General features: G+C 46.6%; 1 protein-coding gene across 1 annotated transcript; it reads left to right on the top strand.

Annotated features, from left to right (window-relative positions):
• Nucleotides 1–1,391: 1,391 nt before the first annotated feature.
• LOC118097672 (thioredoxin) lies at nucleotides 1,392–21,421 on the top strand. Its single transcript, XM_060269146.2, has 5 exons — nucleotides 1,392–1,460; nucleotides 15,813–15,917; nucleotides 17,337–17,396; nucleotides 18,978–19,043; nucleotides 21,204–21,421. Exons 1-5 carry the CDS (start codon nucleotides 1,437–1,439, stop codon nucleotides 21,264–21,266), a joined length of 318 nt encoding a protein of 105 aa, XP_060125129.2. The 5' UTR covers nucleotides 1,392–1,436; the 3' UTR covers nucleotides 21,267–21,421.
• Nucleotides 21,422–21,470: the final 49 nt, after the last annotated feature.

Consider the following 21,470-nt stretch of genomic DNA (forward strand, 5'->3'; position numbering starts at 1 on the left):
TAATTATCCCTGTCTGTACTTTTCTGCCTTTAATTCCATCGAGGTGTCAGTTTACAGGTGCTCCCCAACTTCGTATACCTGCTACACCTTCAAGGCCCCGCTGGTGGCATCAGATGGTTTGCAGCAGCCCTGGGCATAGCCAGGAATTATTTTTTGGGGGGGGGGCAGGACACCCACCTGTCATCTTCCTCTGTCAGGCTCTGCCTAAGCAGATTTGGAAGAAAACGTCTCAACCGCAGTTGTTTCAAATTACTTTCTTTTGACTCCAAGCGCTCAGAAAAATAGGTCAAAATCTTTCTAATTTTAGTTCAGCATTTTTATTATTATTTTTACCACTTAAGCTTGTTGCTGCAATGTATTCGCACGTCTTTAAAGACTCTCTTTGTTGTTATTGTTTTGCACACCGAGCAACGCTGAGCAAACGCGCATGCAGGATCCATAGCTGCCAAGTTTTCCCTTTTCTCGCGAGGAAGCCTATTCAGCATAAGGGAAAATCCCTGTAAAAAAGGGATAACTTGGCAGCTATGGCAGGATCGTGCGTGCCCACCTACTCGAGAGCAACATCTCGTTCCATGTTTGCTCCTTGGGCATTGCAGCCAGCCAGGACTTACGTTAGGGACGGGCAGAAGCTCAGCTAGTTAAGTATTTTTTATTGCAGGGGTGTTGTTAAACTAGATGCCCCTATGTCCCTTCCAACTCTACCATTCTATGATCTCTGTGGGGGCTCACTTCTAAGCAACACAGGACTGTCGGCTTGAACCCGGGGGCAGGGGGTGCCATGGCCCTGCCACCGAAATTTCTGGGAGCCCGTTCCCCTTCCTGGGGGATTTTGTGGGGATTTTGCTCAGACAATAATTATTTTATTTTATTTATTTTATTATACCCCATCCACCTGGCAGGGTTTCCCCAGCCACTCTGGGCCGCTTCCAGCAAAATATTAAAATACAATAATTCTTCCTCTAATATTAAAAGCTTCCCCATCCCCAAACAGGGCTGCCTTCAGATTTTAATTTGCACACAGTATGCACGGGCTGCAAAAGCCTGCAAATAAATAAAGGGCGTGTCCCTTATATTTATTCCCTCTGTTTTCCCCGCAGCTCTTCCCCAGCCCGCCTTTGGGAAGAGGAGAGCGGGGGAGGGGAAAGGCGGGGATCCCCCCTCTCCCCCGCATCGGAAGCCCAGGGACTTCCCTGGAGGGCGGGGCGGAGGAGGAGATAGGGAAACGCGCCTGCGCACGAGCGAGCCAGCCTGCCCTCCCCCTCGTGTGTCCCACTCCCGCGGAGCCCCGCGCGCCTGCGCACAGCCGCCTCCTCCTCCTCCTCCCGGGCTGGGCTGTCCGCCCTGCGATACATAAGGCGAAGGCGGGAGGCGGCGCTATGGACAGAGCTGCTGCAGCCGCCGAGAACCCCCAGGAACCGCCGGAAGGACGCGCAAAGATGGTGAAGACCGTGGGCAACCTGGTAAGGGTCTTCTCCCCTTGCAAGGGGGGTTGGGGGCGGCTGCTTTCCCACGCCAGGCCCCGGGAGGGACGGAGGACCGCTGCCGGAGGAGAAGCGCGCGTGGCGTGCAAATTCCCGGGCTTGCAACATTTGCAGCTAGCTGCCGGCCCGTAACTCCCTCGGCCCTCTCCTTAAGGGACCTGATCTGACCCCTCCCCCAACCCCGGGGGGGGGTGCAGAGTTGCCCACTTGAATGAAATATTGGGGGGGCTTCCCCATGGGCGCAGCCAAGGGGGAAGGGGGCAGCTGATCCCCCCCCCACACGCAATCCAGTAAAAATACTTAACTGTGGTTCTGCTCCCCCCCCCAAAACAAGAATCCTGGCTATTCTACGCCTGTGGGGACCCCCCCCCAGCATGGAAGTAGCTAGGATTTATGTTGGGGGGGGGGAGAGAAACCGAGCTATCCGAGTTGCCATTGGGCGGTGAGTTAAGTATTTTTATTTAGGCGGGGGCCACCTGCTCCCCCAACCCGGCAACGCCCATGGGCCCAGGTAAGCCCTGTCGTCCGGCATATCCGGATCCCAAGATGCACACCGTTTGAATGGCAATGCCTGTTAACTTTTTTTGGGGGGGGGTCCCAACCCCTACAATATTTTATTGGGGAGGGGCTGAAGGGACCTTTGCCCCTAGGAGTTGCCTCCTTGCCTCTATCTAGTGTGGAAAAGATGCTTTGGGTGCCTGTTGCATTCTTAGTTGGTTGCACTTAAAAAAAAAAATACACACAGGGCTTTTACGCTGCTGGTGGCTTTGCACGGGTCAAGAAGGGGTGCTTGTAACTTCCTGAAGAGCCCTTTCTTCTCCTCCTCCTCCTTCCACCAGCCACCTCCTTTCCCTGCCTGGCATTGCGGCTGCCTCTGCCACCCGGAAAACCTGCCCCAGAGGCTCATTGGGTTGCATCAGCATCTGCTTCCGCATGTGCCAGTTAAGAGGAGCATTGGGGCATGGGAGCTGCCTTGCATGGGAGCGAGGGCTTTTGTCTGCCCCTCTTCCCTCTTCTCCTTGCCTGCATCACCTCAGAGCCCCTTCCTAGCCCTGTGTGCGGGGCTCCTCCTTCACTCTGCCTCCTGAGAAGACAGCCATGGCGGCCCCCTGCACTTTCCTCCTCCGACTTCTGCCTGGATTCTCCTGATTAAACTCTCTTCTTCGCAGGGCTGGCTACCTAGAAAGGTAGACTTTGCCCCTAGTGGAAGGAGTGGCAGGCAGGTACAATGGTCTCCTTGCCGTGGAGAGTAAGAATCTTGCGGAGAGTAAGAATCTTGCGGCACAACTCTGCCCATGTGTCAAATCAGCCGCCGACCAAAGTGTGCCAGCTTTTCTGGCAGCTCTCCATTTCCGACTCCCGCTTTGAACATGAGTTTTTTGCCAAGCTCTTATCTGAGCCGCAGCCGCCTCTTTGCCGAGCCGAGGCCTTGTTGTTTGGAGAGTTGTGTGCCCCACTGCCCCGGCAAAGGGCCTCTTAATGTTCTTGCTGTTCTGGATTTTCCTGCGGCAGGCTTTAATGGCTGCTGGGAACGGTTGCAGTAGCAGCAACAGCGTGGGCAAAGAGGGAGGAGGCAAATGGCAGGAGGAGGGATGGCGGTTGCAGCCAAAAAAACGACAATTGCTGTAATAACCCACTGCAGAGACTCTCCCTCTCTCTTCTCTCTCTCTCTCTCTCTCTCTGACAAGCTCCTGCATTTTAAGAGATTCCTGGCTGTCCCTTTTTTTTAAAAAAAAGGATTCCATCCCTCATTTCCTTTATCTGAAGGGAAGCTTGTGTTAATTGCACAGGGAGAGATGCTTGCTACCTTCCTTGAGTTGCCTTAGTTGGGCTCGACTCTCCGTGACCCCGTGAACCAGAGCATGCCTTGGAATTTCTTCTCCAAAGCTTCTCCTTTTGTCCATGGAGTGTTCATGGCAAAATCCTGGAGTGGGTTGCCCAGTTCCTTCTCCAGCTTGCTACCTTACAACTCCGTAATTCTATGATTCTTGTAGAATAGTATTTTCCTCTGTTGTTTACATAAACTGCTCATGTGCTAGTGCCCTATGCCCTGGGGAGGTGGCTGCTTTCAGCTCCTGTGCTCAGCTTTGCTCAGCCCTAGGAAGGCTTGATTTTCCTGGACTACAGAAGCAGCACAGGGACTGAAGAGCAGAAACATCAAATGCCGTTGTTAAGCAGGGCACTCAAAGATGTCTGTACTGAGAATTAAGAAATAAGTTTTCTCTTTAATGACAACATAATGTACCGCTCTGGCGGGAAGGTAAACGGCGTTTCCATGCACTCTGGTTCGCCAGAAGCAGCTTACTCATGCTAGCCACATGACCCGGAAAAACTGTCTGTGGACAAACGCCGGCTCCCTCGGCCAGTAAAGCAAGATGAGCGCCGCAACCCCAGAGTCGTCTGCAACTGGACTTAACGGCCAGGGGTCCCTTTACCTTTAATGTTAGCAACAGGGTGGATTTGATTTAAATCAAAATGATTTAAATCACGATTTAAATCACTAGTCAGTAAGGCTTGATTTAAATCATAGTTTTCTACATAAAGACTAATTCTTGCTGGTATAACTTTAATATGCAAGTAGATGAAGGTTTTTAGAATAACAACTTTTCATATTAGTTTTTTTATCCCCAGTTTAATAGGTTAATCATTCCTATTTGGACAACTTTTCTGTTGTACTTAGGAAATAGAAAAATAATCATTACCTTAATAATAATTCAAATAGATTTCTTCAACTGAAACAATAACATTACAGGATACGTTATTTGCTTAAACAAACACCCATATTTGTAAACTAATTTGGCTAAACAAAAACAAAATATATATATTTTAAGAAACTTAGACTGTCAGCCCAGCCTACACATGAAAATCTTAAATACTGTCCACTCCAAACAATCAGAAAAATATTGTTTCTATTCTATTCACTGAACTTCTTGAAACTTAGCACTGAAGGAATTGATTCTGTATTCATAGGTTTGTAGAACAATAGGATTAAGGTCTTTTTCTCAACTCTGTTCATGTTATAACATTTTTGCTGTGAAGAAGAGGCATGTGATCTCTGCTGAGTCAAATTCAGTTTTGAGAACTGCAAAAGTAAACCAAGCATCTGTGATAATATCTTGGAGGCAGAGAAACTGCCCAATAATCTTACAAAAAACCTCTGGAAGAGCATTTCATTGTGAATGGATTAATGAAATTTATTTATCCCAAAAATTAAACATATACAACCTTATCCTACATAATTAAAAAACTAATCTTTATTTCATGATGCAATAATCTTTGGATGGTAATATATTTTCCTCAAAAAGCATTTTATTTTAAAAAATCCGATTTAAATAAAAAAAAATCCAATTTAAATCAAAAAAATCCAATTTAAATAAAAAAATCCAATTTAAATCAAAAAAATCCTTTTTAAAAAAATAAATCATTGATTTTTATCCACCCTGGTTGGCAAGTTGGTGAGTTGCTGTTAGGATACAAGTTTCTTCTGATTTAGAGGGTGTGTTTCTGTGTGTTAGTTATGTACTGGAACATAGTTATAAACGATTATTCAAATGCATTGTTTCCTGTGATTTGGGAGGAGACAAACCATCCTTGATTTATTCCTCAATCATATCTGGTTTGCTGAATGTGGTTGTGCTGTTTTGCTCATTTGGGAAGGAAAACTACTGCTTGGAAAAAATTAGTTGGTGTGAGCTGTGTGTTTTTTCTTTTTCTCTTTTAAGCCTTCACGGCTTCTCTTTCTCCATCCCCACAATTCATGCTCTACTTTCTCTTGTATTCCTCGTTCTAGCACCCTTTCCCCTAAGCGGAAAAGTTGAAATGTGGCTAGCTTTCCGATCCTGATGTGCCTTAGGCATGAAACTGAAAGGATGACCTGCTTTCGCTTCTTCCACCCTCTGCAGAGATTTCCAGCAGCCACCCCAGTGTTTCAGAAATGACTCGCAGTGGCACAGGGAAGTTTTTCTCAGGCTGGTTTCATCTGCTAACGTTGAGACATAAAGGGTTGTCTTGGGTTAGCAGTGCTTAAACACTACTTTGGGAGACGGAGGCTGGTGTGTTAAAGGGAAATGCCAGAAGGCCACAAAACTGAAAACATCTGCATCTTAAAACAGCAACAAAACTTGCATTTTGTAGAGATCTTTCTCTCCCTCCCCTCCCTCCTTCCAATGTTAAGCCTATTGTGACTTTGCAAGGTAGACCAGTCCTTTCAGGGTGGGATCGATTACCAAAATGCAGCCAGTGAGCTTATTGTTGTCAGATGACAGATGAACTTCCTGGCTTCCCCTTTAACAAGTCCTAACAGACATTGGCTAGGAGCACAGGCTAAAGTTATGGAAGTGCCCCAGTCTCTCTGGGTGCGTTCATTGGAATTTAGCAAGAATCCAGCCCCAGATCGGGATTTTCTGACTTTTCATTTCCTGGAAGATGTTTGTCCCAGCCCTTCCCAGGAGAGCTTTAAAGAAGGAAGCTCTGTAGCTTACTAAGCTCTAGTCCAGGCATCCCCAAACTTCGGCCCTCCAGATGTTTTGGACTACAATTCCCATCATCCCCGACCACTGGTCCTGTTAGCTAGGGATCCTGGGAGTTGTAGGCCAAAACATCTGGAGAGCCGCAATTTGGGGATGCCTGCTCTAGTCCATTGCTGAGCTGTTATCTCCTGACCTTTAGCTTGACTCTTTCTCTCTACTATGATCTTCAGGTTATTGCTGCTTGAGCTCTTCTCAGTCATGTTGAATTGTTTTTCCTGGACTCTGAATATAGTGGAAACATAAGGGTATTCCTTCTCTGCTCTCATCCCCTTTATGTAAATACAGTCAAACCTTGGTTCCTGAACAGTTCTGTTGTGGAACGTCTTGGCGCCCGAACCCCGAAAACCTGGAAGTAAATGCTCCAGTTTTCAAACGTTTTTCGGAAGCTAAACGTTCGACGTGGCTTCCGCTTGAGTGCAGGAAGCTCCTGCAACCAATTGGAAGCCGTGCCTCGGTTACCAAACATTTCAGAAGCTGAATGGGCTTCTGAAACAGATTACGTTAGACGACTGAGGTTAGACTGTACAGGGAGACTATAATCCTGAGCACTTACTAGGAAGTTAGCACGACCGATCACAGTGGGACTCGCTTCTGAGAAAACATGTCTAGCTTGTGTTGCCATATGGACTATCCTTTCTCATGCTGTTTGCCCACTGGAAATGCTCTTCTAACTCTCCACTGGATTGCTTTTTCAGTATCCCTTAAATTTGGTGCCGTGCTTGGATCCAGCCTTCTTCCTATCCAGTGAAGCATTGCTGCTCCTTTATTCCTTTCTGTGACCTGCAGTGCTAGAAACTCAGATATCTAAGCTAGGCACCGAATGGCCCCTTAAACCAAGGTTGCAGTTTCCAAAACAGAATGTCTAGTTGCCGTTTTGGGGCAAAACGACTCTTAAAGTTTTATTTTCCAAATGATGGACTGACTGGGATTGATTATGTTAGATTTCTGCCAAGTTCAGATGACAACCTTGAACTAGGTTAATAACTTTGATAACTTTCTTTCCCTAAGCCACTTGATCCAGGAATAGTCTGCAAATTGGCCTGTTCCGACCTCTTTCTTAATGGTGACACGGACTGTTCATAATGTGGGAATAAACAGCACCCACCCAAGTTGAAACCTCACCCCCATTAAAACAAAAAGTTTGCAAGAATCCAAAAAAGGTATATGTCACCAGACCACATAGGACCGCATTCACACCTGTGCAGAGAGGCCCCGAGGTCTCGTTGGTGTGATGACTGAAAAAAGCCTTTAGCTTCCTCAGGTCAAATTGTGCTTTGTAAAAACAGAAGTCACACGGTTTCTGCTTTGCAAGCTGTAACACAAAATAGTGCAACTCTGGGAAGTCCAGAATGCCAGTTTTGAATGAAACGCCCTGTGGCAAATTGAGATCAGGCAAATCGGGCTCAGTTTCACAGTGTGCAGCAAAAGCCACAGGTGTTCTAAAAATAATCTCTGTGGTACCATCCAGTTGCACCATGAGAATAATACCTTGGATACTGAGATCCCACGAGAGCAGTGCTAGAAACTCAGATATAAAAGCTAGGCTCCAAATGGCACCATTATTTTTCAAATGATGGACTATCAGTTAAGCATCTGGCTAGTTCAGAGGACAACCTTGAGCTACTAGGTTAAGAACTTTGAGAACTTCAAGAAGAAAAGTCCCTTGATCCAGAGACAGGCCACATATATATTGGCCTATTCCAACCTCTTTTTCTTCATGGTGACATGGACCATTCATAACGTAGGAATATTCTTTACAACGTTGAGTAGGGCAGTGGGATGGGGCAAGTGAAGACCAGCTACAACCATTCACTGTAACATCGTTCACTCTCCTGCTCAGGCTGCACAGAAAAAGCGTTTTGGTTCCTGAAATTCATTCCGTTTGTGAAGATAAAATGTGACTGATAGAATTCTATGGGATGGGGTGTTAGTGTGTGAAGACATTCCAGGCCCAGTGATCCCCAGGCACGCAACTCCAGGTGACGGAGATGCACCCAGGCATCTTCACTTGGTCGCAAGTGGATGATGGCCAGCTACAAAATGCGCCTGGCTAATTTCGAACACTGGTGACCCAAAATGGCAGCATCCCTATGTGCCGCAGTTTCTTCCGTCTGTTTAAGAATGATTTGAATCTTCAGCTTGTCCTCGTGAGTCTCTTTCAGCTCCTCTCCACTTGTAACACCTGTGGACTTGTGCTGTCTTCATCTAAATTTAGGTGGCACTGTGGGTTAAACCACAGAGTCTAGGGCTTGCTGATCAGAAGGTCGGCGGTTCGAATCCCTGCAACGGGGTGAGTCCCAGCTCCTGCCCACCTAGCAGTTCCCAGCGGGAAGGTAAACGGCGTTTCCGTGCGCTGCTCTGGTTCGCCAGAAGCAGCTTTGTCATGCTGGCCACATGACCCGGAAGCTGTCTGCGGACAAACACCGGCTCCCTTGGCTTATAGAGCGAAATGAGCGCCACAACCCCAGAGTCGGACACGATTGGACCTGATGGTCAGGGGGCCCTTTACCTTTACCTTTGTTTATTTAATAAATAGTAAATAATAGTTCTATTTAATGAGCACCATCCTTTTTAAATGCCACTTCGGTTAAGCATCACTTAAGTTAAAGCCTGGGTTACTCCACAGTGCCCATATGCCCCCTTCCTATATGATTATCATTGTGAGCTTTGTAGATATATATTTTTACCTTGGCTAATAGGAAGATCTGCTGAGCAAGTACCATGTTATTAATGCTGCAGCCTGAGTGCCTCTTGATTAAAATGGCCTGTAATTTGTGGGCCAGCATCTATTAGTTTAGACTTCAGAAGAAGCTTTCTCTGAACAGCAACTTAACATGGAAATGTGGCATAAACTTATTAGGAGTTGCCTTGTCATTAAGAACAGACTGCTTGCTGCCTTGTATGGCAGAAAGGAAATTTGAGAGGTATTGTTGGGACTGCTTGGCCCATTCATTTGTGACCTTCACAGGTTTGGTTTTTCTGCCAAGGCAGCTTACAATTTAAAAATGCTGAAACAAAAAAAAAATGTTGTGAACTGTAACGAGGGTTGAGTCATAGATGGCCGTCTTTTAAGTTTCCGACTAACATCTCTTCAGTGCTTGTGAGAGGAAAGGGCTCCCTCGCTTTAATAATTGGGTGACTCCTTGGAAGGGCCTTCTTGAATTTCTAAGTCAGTGTGGTTTAATAGAGTTGTCTGAAAGCTCATTCAGCTATTGTGGCTGGTACATGGAGCCCAGAGGAAATGCTTCTGCTGAACAGTAGGTCTCTAGGGAGCTATAGAGTTGGATTGCTGGCCCCTCTAATGTATTGTCTACATTAATTAGCAGCTCTACAGGATTTCAGATGGGACCAGTGCTCAAAATTTGACACTTTTTTTGCACCTGGCTATCAGCCACTGGTGACCAAGTGAAGATGCCCGGGTGCCAGGATGGCTCCTGACGTCTCCACCATCTGGAGGCAGTGTTAGCAGCTCAGATATATAAGCTCCTTAAACCAAGGTTACAGTCACCAAAACGGAATCTCTAGTTGCCATTTGGGGGCAAGACGGCTCCTGTGTCTTATTTTTCAAAGGACGGACTGACCGGGATTGATTCTCAGTTAAACATCTGGCTAGTTCAGAGGACAACCTTGAGCCCAGGTTAAGAGCTTTGAGAACTTCAAAAAGAACAGCCACTTGATCCAGGGACAGCCCACATTATCTATTGGCCTATTCTGATCTCTCTTTCTTAAGGGTGACATGGACCAGTCATAACGTAGGAATGTTCTTCACAACTGTGAGCAAGGCATTGGGATGGGGTAAGCGAAGATCAGTGACAAGAAATAACTAGTAACGTTCACTACTCCTACTCAGGCTGTACAGAAAAAGCATTTTCGTTCCTGAAATTAATTCCGATTGTGCAGTTAAAATACAGCTGATAGAATTCTACAGAATGGCGTGTCAGTGTGTGAAGACGGTCCAGTGATTCCCAGGCATGCAGCTCCAGATGTCGGAGATGTCAGGCGCCATCCTGGCGCCCAGGCATCTTCACTTGGTCTCAAGTGGCTGACAGCCAGGTGCAAAATGCGCCTGGCGCCTGGCTAATTTCGAACACTGTCTGGAGGTGCCTGCCTGGGGATCATTGGATCTTGACTGTTTTCACACACAATTCTACAGGATGGGGGGGATTCTATCTGTTGTATTTTATCTGCAAAATCAGAAGGAATTTCTGGAACCAAAAAGTCGCATTGAAAAATATGACTTTTGAGTCGCATTGAAAAATATGACTTTTGACTAGGCATTCCGTTTTGGCGACTGTAACCCTGGTTGAAAGAGCCATTTGCAGCCCAGCTTGTATATCTTAGTTTCTAACACTGGGTGGGGCAAATCCTGGTGCTACAGATCTGCCAAGGATTGAGTGTGGAACTTTTTGCCTGCACATCAAATGCTCCACTTCTGAGCTTGAGTGGACCTTTCCCAACTGTCTCAATATCTTGGATGGCATTATCCTATATCCTTGCCCATAGGAGTCCAGCTCCTTTTGTGTTTTGAATACTCTATGACAGGCACCCCCAAACTTCGGCCCTCCAGATGATTTGCACTATAATTCCCATCTTCCCCGACCACTGGTCCTGTTAGCTAGGGATCATGGGAGTTGTAGGCCAAAACATCTGGAGGGCCGCAGTTTGGGGATGCCTGCTCTATGAGATACCCCCTCCTTAAAGAGCAAAACCTTTCAACTTGGCTTATTCTGAGCAGTGTGGGGTAGTGGTTAAGAGCAGTAGACTCATAATCTGGTGAACCGGCTTCACATCTCCCCTCCTCCACATGCAGCTGCTGGGTGACCTTGGGCTAGTCACACTTCTCTGAAGTCTCTCAGCCCCACTCACCTCACAGAGTGTTTGTTGTGGGGGAGGAGGGGAAAGGAGATTGTTAGCCGCTTTGAGACTCCTTCGGGTAGTGATAAAGCGGGATATTAAATCCAAACTCCTCCTCCTCCTTCTACTTGTTACATTGTTCTATCTCAGAAATGGCTATAAAATATTTGTGCAAGTTCCCTTTTTTGGCTTTGTAAACTGTCCTAGGACTTGGGTTTGTTTGTCCAAGATAGCTTCGTGTATGCCATTTTCCAAAAAAAAAAAAAAACAAATCCTTTTTGAAATGGGTGTTCTCAAAACTTCTTAGTATAAGGCATTTCTTTTTTATAATGTGGATACACGATGTTCAGCCAGCAACAAAATGGCGCATGCCAGGGGTGCATTGCAGCTGAAATTTCATAATCTGTAATGGCAAAGTTGGCTGGGTTGAGAATGTTGTTTTCTTTGTCTTGAATAAACTCTGAATATAATGTCCAACAGGGAATGCAGCAGTTTCTTAGACTTGGGCTCCCTCTCCCCCCCCCCAACCCCTAATTTTCTTTCCAATTTGCTTGACTGCAGTTGAAGTTGCTGCATTTCTTAAGACTTGAGTGCAAGCCAAGGCCGTCACTGTGGGCACGAACCCATCTTTGATTCTAGCACAGTGGTTCTTCGGAGAGCTTGGACCAAATTCATACACAGTACAATTCCAGGAAGCTTATTTTGCCAAAGTTCACTGAGTGCAACAGTTGGGCTTCCGGACTTCTTCACAAGTGGCTGATAGCCGGGTGCAAAATGCGCCTGGCGAATTTTGAACGCTGCTCAAAACTTGCTGTAGGAATGAAAAAGGAATGGTGTGCATGTTCTCTGTTTTAAACTATGTCAAGTTGGGCAAGGGCTTAAGTTACTGAAAACCGTTTTAAAACGTACTGAATTTTGGTATATCCAAAGAGCTGTACATCCCTTATACTCTTCCAAAGGGATAGTCATCTAGGGTGCAGAGTGAATCTGCAACTTTGAAATGGCCCTGTTTGATAGCTAGTTGTGTTTTTGGTCACGCCACCAGTTGTGAGGGTTTTTCCTTGGCTGTAGAAAAGTTTCCATGGATGAATGCAGTGAAAACATTCCAACTCTCAGTGCATGGCTTGTGGACCGCATTGTGCAGCAGGGCAACTCGGCTCTGTCAGTAGATCTTCATTCTTAATTCCCCCCCTGTACAGTGGTACCTCGCAAGACGAATGCCTCGCGCAACGAAAAACTCGCTAGGCGAAAGCGTCTAGCGATTCTTTGTTGCCTCGCAAGACGAAGCTTTCTATGGCCGTGTCTCGCCGCTTTTTTTTTTGCTGTCTGCCGTTTCTTTCCACAAGATGAAAATTTTCATAAGACGGCATGACCCGTGGAACGAATTATTTTCGTCTTGCAAGGTACCACAATATATGTCATTGTTTGCAGTCTGCCTTGATTTGGGTTGCAACCCCACCGTGGGTCTTGACCAGCAATCCCCAAACTGCGGCCCTCCAGATGTTTTGGCCTACGACTCCCATGATCCCTAGCTAACAGGACCAGTGGTCGGGGAAGATGGGAATTGTAGTCCAAAACATCTGGAGGGCCGAAGTTTGGGGGTGCCTGGTCTTGACTGAAGACTTGCACTCACCCACTCCTCCTCCTTCTGTTGTACTGCACTACTAACCAGTGTTAGAAACTGGGGTAGAAAAGCTAGGAGCCCAATGCCTTCTGGGACCTGGGTTGTGGGCGCCAAAGCAGAATGTCTAGTCGCCATTTGGGGCGGTCAGCAACACTTTTTATTTATTACTTTGATAAGCATGAAGTAATACACAACTCACATAAAGTGATACATTGTTAATATCACATTTTTAAGAGAAATTGTTTAATTGAGTGTTGACAATAAAAATATGGGCACCACTCTTCAGTTTCCAAAACACTCTACTCTTTCTTGTTAAACTCCTTAACATATTGCCTATCCTTAACATATACTTGGGAGCTTCAAAGCACATACATTTCAGTCATCCTGGAGTTTCAGCCAGGCGCCAAAAATGGCACCCAGACTTTCTGAGGTGCTCGCAAATGGAAAATCTTCAGGCGCAAAATGCACCTGGCGCCCTGCTAATTTCGAACCCTGCTACTAACCTAGCACCAGGTGAAGGGAGAGTTCCAGAGAGCATGGGATTCACCCGTCAGCTTCCCTTGTTTAAATGTGCTGACCTTGGCTACTAGCCGAGTTCACCAGGGCCGTTGTCTCTGTCCCCACCGGACTTGTGGCTGCAGGCAAGGGCTGCGCTGGCACGCCATATTCCCCTCCGTTTGTTGTGCTACTTTCTGGCTAGTACAGTAGCGATTCCTGGAAGATTAGATTATTCAGGCCTCACAGACTGCGGGGGGAATGGTTTCGGAGCTGTCCACTAAGGTAATGGAAATGGATATTGACATGAAATACATTCAAAGAAGCATGCCAACTACAAAGTGCATGCACTTAAGTCGGCCCTGGGGAATGCAACTCAAAACCTTCCAGTCAGTTCTCAAAATCTAACTTGAAAGCATCCCCTGGGCAAAGGTATTGGAGATGGGGAAAGGCTGCACTCAAAGGTTGCGTTCAATGTCTTTTCTTAAGGCTTGTTACGCAGATAGATCTTTGCACCCAGGGTTAGAAACTCAGATATATAAGCTAGGCGCCAAATGGCTCCTTAAATGAAGGTTGCAGTCGCCAAAACGGAATGCATAGTCGCCATTTTGGGGCAAGGCGGCTCTAAAGTCTTATTTTTCAAATGATGGGCTGACTCTCAGTTAAGCAATTTGGCTAGTTCAGAGGACGACCTTGAGCTAGGTTAAGAACTTTGAGAACTTCAAGAAGAAAAGGCATTTGTTCCAGGGACAATCCACATATCTATTGGCCCATTCCGACCTCTCTTAATGGTAACACGGACCGTTCATAGAGAATATTCTTCACAACTGTGAGCAGGGCAATGGCAAGTGAAGCCAAGCGACAACCACTAAACACAACGTTCGCTTCTCCTGCACAGAAACAGCTTTTCGGTTCCAGAAATTCATTTTGAAACCTCCCTCCTGGAAAACCTGAGCAGTCACTGCCATTCAGTGAGAAACATATTGGATGGAGCAGGGATCTGACTCGGTGTAAGGCTGCTGCCACTTGGTTATGGCCTGTAAGGACGCCCCCCCCCCCAGGCCACCTTTGGGCTTAGTAACTTCCGTGGGTTGCAAAGCTCGGAACAAATTGGCGTGGTTAAAGGTTGGCACAGTGTGTTCTCGAGCGGCAACTGCATGGTGACATGAGTTTGCAATGCTTGCCTGCTCTCGGTAGATGTGCTTCCTGCTTCCTTAGCTTTTAGCCGGTATTCCATCCTGTTGCTCTTTTTATCAGGCTCTGGGAAGATCTGACACAGACAGTGGCGTTGCAATGAGGGGGGGGTGGGGGAGGTGTGCTCCCGGCGGCATGTCTCCGGGGGTAACAAGGTGGTGCCCTGCCATGGCAGCGCAAGCAGCCATCGCACTGCCGCAGCCGCATGTAGAGGATCCTCCGTTCGTGGCTGCATCCGCGAGCACAGGATCCCGCCCCTCCCAGCCTCCCCGGCTCGCTGTAAACGGCTCCTGCTTTGTCGCTTTACAGCGAGCCAGGGAGGGACGGTTGGGAGCCACGGCTCCCCCTCCCTGCCTCCCTTCCTGGCTCACTGTAAAGCAGCAAAGCAGGAGCTGCTTACGACGAGGTGGCCCCTCCTCCCAGCCTCCCTCCCACCCTGGCTCACTGTAAGTAGTTCTCGCTTTGCCGCTTTACAGCAAGCCAGGGAGGAAGGGGGACGGACGGGAGCCATAGCTCCCAAGGGGGCACAGCTTTGCCAGTGCCCTGGCAAAGTGGCAGCGGGGGGGGGGCATACCTGCCAGATTCCTGTCTGAGAAATATGGGATCGGACCGGAAGTAGCGCTGCCGCCATTTTGGAACTGGGCAGAGCAGCATCAAGAGTCGCTTCTGAGCATGCTCCGCCAGTTCCAAAATGGCCGCCGCGCCAGAATAAACCGGGGGAAAACAAAAAAATCATTTTTTCCCCCAGCTAGGAACAGCTGGAAAAACGGGGGATTCCCGGGGAATACGGGAGACTTGGCAGCTATGGGGGGGATTCTGCCCCGGGTATCACCTGGGCCTACTACGCCTCTGGACGCAGACCACCCCTCTGGAAGGCACTTTCCAAAAGGTGGAATAGAAACAAGTCTTTGGTGCAGCTGCTTCCTGCATCGCGGGGGGGGGGGGGGCGCAGGTATACAACTTGGAACAGGCTGTTTCAGTTTTGGATTTGGCCTTTTAAAAAGTGCTTTCAAAACAGAGTTGCATTAAATCGCAACAATATAGAGATGCAGCTTGATAAAGGAGGCTGTTGGTGTCTGATAAAGGAGGCTGTTGGTATCCACAATTAAATGAGTGGCTTTGGAAGGGCCACCTGAAAAACTCGACATTTCCCGGAGTCACCTGTTTCCCTGGAATTTACCGTTGATTCTTCACATAGCACCCAGCAGGCTCTTATTGCGTTCTTAGCTAGAAATTGGGGCTTTCGTGCTGTGGCTCCAGCCGCCTGCAATCCTCTCCTGACCGAACTGGTGCTCTTGCTTCTAGAAGCTTCCAGAGACACCTTTTCTCTCTGATGGAGCTTCCTCTGAAGTGCGACTTAGCTGTTTTACGATCCAGACTGAATTGGCGAGACCTGATCTTTTAAAGATTTGCTTTCAAACTGCTATGTATGTGTTTACTTCTATTGTGTATTTTGCTCTGTTATATTTTCACTGTACACGGCAATCCACATAATGGATTCTTAAATACAGGTAGGATAAAACTGGGGGGAAAGAAAAGAAAAACAGTTGCATCTTTTTGTGTAGAAGGGGGTGCCTGAATTAATTGAAACTGCCTCTATAAACTGGCTTCTCTCTATTCTCTCACCTTGCCCAGATGGAATTTCAGACAGAATTGACAAACGCTGGTGGGAAGCTCATAGTCGTCGACTTCTCTGCCACATGGTGCGGACCATGCAAAATGATCAAGCCGTTCTTCCACGTAAGTAAGCTGCTCTAAGCCATTTCTTTCTCTCAGCATGTGCCATGATCAGGACTCCTGAGCGCTTTCGATTTCGTAGACCAGGCATGTCCAATAGGTAGATCGTGATCTCCTGGTCTGTGGTAGATCACTGGTAGATCACTGACTCCCCCCCCCCCAAAATAAGCTCAACAACTTTGGCTCCCCTAAAAAAAGCTTAGCATCTTTGCCCTGCACCCCCCAAAAAACGGGGCTTTCCTTTCTATATATAAAAAAAGCTCACAACTTTGACCTGAACCCCAAAAAAGGGAGTAGATCACTGCCAGTTTTTAACTCTGTGAGTAGATCGCAGTCTCTTGGGAGTTGGCCACCCCTGTCGTAGACGGTTGCAAGTCAGTGTTAGAAACTTGGATATGTAAGCTAGGTGCCAAATGGCTGCTTAAACCAGAGTTACAGTTGCCAAAATGGAATGTCTACAGGGTGAATAAAAATCAATGATTTGATTTATAAAAAAAAATCGGATTTTTTTATTTTAAAAATCAGATTTTTAAAATAAAATGCTTTTGGAGGGAAAAAAAATCTTTCTCCAGCACAACAGGAGATGAGTCCATTTCGTCGTCTTTTTCCCCATGGTAGTTGCCCATCACTTCCTTTTTGCCTGCAGACCAGACTTGGCATCTTTCTCATCCATGGTAGGCTGGGAAAGAGAAGCCTAGAACAGGACTGAGGACTAGAATTTGTGGGAGAGACCATGGTTGCCTTGCTCATGAGCTTGTGGGGATGGGGGATGCTTGCAAATTGACATTGGTCCTGCTCAACGACCTCAAACATCGAGTGGGTGGACCCTTGAATTGTCTCCTCAGCTTCCTTTCAGCTTTCCCGTAGCCCATGAACCTTGAGTAGGAGAGAGCAAAGCAATAGAGGTTGTGCCCACTGTTTCAGCTGCTTGCCCTAGCTGCCAAGGGACGAGAATGACCCATGGCTAGACTGGAAGGCTCCCAAAGATGAACTTTGCCCAGCCTATTGAAGGGTCCTCTACCCTGTCAACTCCTTTTATGCTCAAATTGACCCCATCATCTTTGCCACTTGCTTGGGGATGGCTAACGGGGACTTCCACGTATGAGAGAGTAGATAACTCGCTGCTGGAAGGGAAGCTACAGGGAACCGGGCAGAGGGTCTTCTCGGTAGTGGCGCCCTCCCTGTGGAACGCCCTACTGTTGGATGTCAAGGAGATGAAGAGCACAACTTTTAGAAGACATCTGAAGGCAGCCCTGTTTCAGGAAGTTTTTAACGTTGGACATTTTATGTTTTTATATGTGCTGAAAGCTGCTCAGAGTGGTTGGGACAACTCAAACTGATGGGCATGGTATATTATTATTATTTATTATCATTTATAATGGCAATGGTATCTCTACCGTCTCTCCTTTCTTTACCCAACAGAGTCTTCTCGAAAAGTATCCCGATGTAGTGTTTATTGAAATCGACGTGGATGATGCTCAGGTAAGTTCTAGAGTGCAGCTGTCAAACGTGTGTGTGTGTGTGTGTGAGAGAGAGAGAGAGAGAGAGAGGGAGGGAGGGAGAGAGCAAGAAAGAGAAAGAAAGAGAGAGAGAGAGAAAGAAAGAAAAGAAAAAGAGAGAAAGAAAGAAAGAAAGAAAGAAAGAAAGAAAGAAAGAAAGAAAGAAAGAAAGAAAGAAAGAAAGATGTAGCTATGCATTTTAAGGACTCGTCTCTTGGGGAAACTCTCACACATCGCAGAGGGTTCTGAACAATGTCCTCCTAGGGGGCAGAGTGGCACTCAGACTTCCTTGCCAAGCATTCAGTTTGGGACCCAGGACCTCCTGAAGAATGGTCTCACCCCTTTTAGACCAACTGGATCACTGCGATCTGTGGAAGGGTGCCCATCTTATCAGCAGGTCTGTTCTGCGCAACACAGGGACCAGCCTTTAGTGCTCTGACAGCAAAACTTCAGAATTCCCTCTCCTTGAATACTCAGCGGGCTCTGCCTCTCTTGTCTTTTCGGCACCTAGAATAATAGAGTTGGAAGAGACCACAAGGGCCATCCAGTCCAACCCCCTGCCAAGCAGGAAACACCATCAAAGCATTCTTGACATATGGCTGTCAAGCCTCTGCTTAAAGACCACCAAAGGAGGAGACTCCACCACACTCCTTGGTAGCAAATTCAACTGTCGAACAGCTCTTACTGTCAGGAAGTTCTTACTAATGTTTAGGAAGACCTTCCTCTGTCAACAAGCCATTTAAGTTGTGGCCTTTCCCAGTCTGTGTTGGGAATGCTTTTAGGATGTATCATTGTTTAGTCACGTGTTGTTTGCCACCCTGGTCTCCTTTGGGAGGAAGGGTGTCATATATGCTTAACAAACAACCCCAGGCTTCACCAGAACAAATTGAAAACAGCTTCATGCTATAGCAACCCCAGAAATAAGGATGGAACTATGTCAAGGTGAACCTGGGCTTTTAAAACTGCTCGAAATGCAGAATTTCTCTTGCCAGGGAGCCCTGGGAATTTGTAGCTTGGCCAGTGCTGACCATTCCATTCTCAAGCCTTGGCTTCACAGAACTAAACTTCCTAGGCAAGAGGGAATTTACTGTTTAAACTGGCTTCACTTCGTGGTGTGGTAGATAGGGTGAGATATTTTGTAATTCTCTGCATTTACCCAGCTGCAATTTACAAAAAATAAAAAAAATGGGGGGGAATATTAAAATGGTATAGAACTTTAGAATAAATATTGACTATTCCTCCATTAGCCTAAGGGCAGGCGAACATGACCTTGTCCAGTTAGAGCGTCGCTGTTCCATAGTTTTTATTCCCCTATGGCTAAGAGAAATGCGAAATCTGGTTTGCCTTGATGCAGGCAAAATGAGCTGCAGCTTCTTCCTTGCCTTGTGGAAAATATCCCTGTTGCATCGTATTCTCCTCCTCCTCTCCCTCTCCTCTCTTCTTCTCCCTCCCCCCCTCGAATCTTAACAGGTGGTTCAGCTTCTTTTCAGGCGCTCCTGGTCTTGTGTACCAATTCCATGTGCTCAACGAAACTAATACAGATAACCTCTTTCATCTCCTCTAGGATGTTGCCGCTCACTGTGACGTCAAGTGCATGCCAACATTCCAGTTCTACAAGAATAATCAAAAGGTCTGTGTAGTCCCACATTTCCAGCAGAACATCTGGGGGGGGGGCGCGTGGGACGCCACCTCCAGAATTATTATTTTTGGGTGGGGAAGGGAGGCACTATATTCAGTTGTAGGGTGAGGATGAGAAGGTCTTGTGAGGAGGCATCCATCTTTGCTCAGCCTACCTGAATTTCTGCCCTCCCAGCCCAACACTCTGTACAAGGTTGTATATACAGTGGTACCTTGCTTCTTGAACTTAATCCGTTCGAGTCCCGAAACGTTTCGAAAACCAAGGTGTGGCTTCTGATTGGCTACAGGAGCTCCCTGCACTCAGTCGGAAGCTGCGTTGGACGTTTGGCTTCCGAAAAGCGTTCGCAAACCGGAACACTCACTTCCGGGTTTGCGGCATTCGGGAACAGATTTGTTCAGGAGCCAAGCCGTTCGGGAACCAAGGTACCACTGTATACAGTGAGACACACCTGGTGGCAGAGGGATGCCTGTTGAGTCTACTTCTGGCGCCAGATTGCATCACGTACATCGCTTGTTAGGTTACAGGTAGCACTGGCTGTTGCAGTGGGGGGGGGGCTGAAGTTCTCTGGCAGTATTCAAAATTAGCCAGGCGCATTTTGCGACTTTGTGGGGGGGGGGTCCCATTCCTGCCACGTGGAGAGATCTCTGGGTGCCAGGTTGGCAACAGACATCTCTACCTGGCTGGTCCCTCCAGCTTTCTTGAGCAAGTAAGTAGAAAAGCTTATTTATTGCATTTCTAGCCCCCTCCTCAGTTAATCCCTGCAGCGACCCTGTGAGGTGGGTTCAGAGGCTGCGACTAGCTCCAGGGTCAACCAGTGAGCTTCAGGACGGAATGGAGATTTGAACCCTGATCCCCCCCCAGCTCCTGGTCCGACACTCTAACCACTAAACCACACTGGCTTCCTAGAGCACTTCTGCTCTGGGGCAGCTCTATAAATTAAGTAGGTAAATAAGTAAGTAGGGGGAAAGCAAAATGTCCCTTAGGGAACGATCTGAAATGTTTTCTTTCCTTGAAGCTTGAATTTGTTGTATTTGATGTTTTAATGTGCTGTCAACCACTTTCAAGATTTTTCCTTTAAAATATAAAGCAGCGTAGAGATGAGGAATAATAATAAAATCTTGCTGATTAAAAAAGGAACCTTGGTTTAAGGTGCCATATATGTGTGTGAGATGTTATTAGGGTTTATAGAGAAAAGTACAAAAAAGTTCCTCTTTTTTTGTCCAAACTAAAACTTATCTAAATGCAATCAAAATAAAAAGGAGGCAGAGAAAGGAGTAAAGAAAAAGATTTTTCAAAACAAGATTAAGAGGGGGGAAATAAAATTCAGAAGGGACTTCCGTTTTCTGTATGTAAATAATATTCACTTCTTCCACTCCAATATAACATCCAACAATTAGTTTATATGTTTGAGTTTCTAAAACTGCCCCCCAGATGTTTGACAATTCCATCTTCCGTCATCCATGCTGACTGGGGCTGATGGGAGTCCAACCATGTCTGGGTGGCAAAAGGTTTCCCCCTCTCTAGGCTTCTGGGTCATTCTGGGGTAAGTTCCCAGTTTCCACATCAGCTCTGCCAAGAGCACAAGTAATGATAAACAAAGTGGAATTCTGAGGTTAGGATGAATGACAGAGAAGAGAGGCTAGAAACTGAAATTGATGTTGCTACAAACCTGTGTTTGGTGACTTCTGTCTGGAATGGGAGAAAATTACAACCATCTTACACAAAAAGCACGCCTCTTTTGAGCGTTCATAAACTATAAGTCAGCGTTTCTCAACCGCTGTTCCGCGGCACACTAGACGCTGGCTGGTGTGCCGCGACGTGTGGCGACGAGAAGGGCGATTTGCATTGTTATGTGCCTGGCGGCCGCCAATACTCAACACTGACCCGCCGGAAAGCAATATTTGGCAAGTGTTTCTTACAGTCATAATTATAATATAGGGCGGCACAGAGTTAAATTTTTTAACTTTTTTAATGGTGGTATGCCTCGTGATTTTTTTCACGGAACAAGTGTGCCGTGGCCCAAAAAAGGTTGAGAAACACTGCTATAAGTGTTAGCAAGTGTGCATTGCTGTGTGACTTTGAATGTTCTCCATTTGTCTGCCTCGTGATGGTTTGAAAGGAAGGCCTGAACTTGGAATTCCTGTGTTTCAGGTGCATGAATTCTCTGGAGCGAACAAAGAGAAGCTGGAAGAAACCATCAAGAATCTAAAGTAACCTAACCACAGATTCCTGCATCATTAAAAAAATAAAAAAGTGCTGACTGTTAAATTATAGCCTTTTCTACATAATGAACTGATCAAGTCATGTATCCAAATACACTTTTGACTCGTTGGCCTGTAAATGAGAAGAATAAAAATGTTTAAAACGGGTGTCGCTGCATGAATCTTGTGGCTTCGCTGTTAAAAATGACAACACAAT

This window comes from Zootoca vivipara, chromosome 15, assembly GCF_965207765.1.
Source record: "Zootoca vivipara chromosome 15, rZooViv2.hap1.1, whole genome shotgun sequence".
Classification (NCBI taxonomy): domain Eukaryota; kingdom Metazoa; phylum Chordata; class Lepidosauria; order Squamata; family Lacertidae; genus Zootoca; species Zootoca vivipara.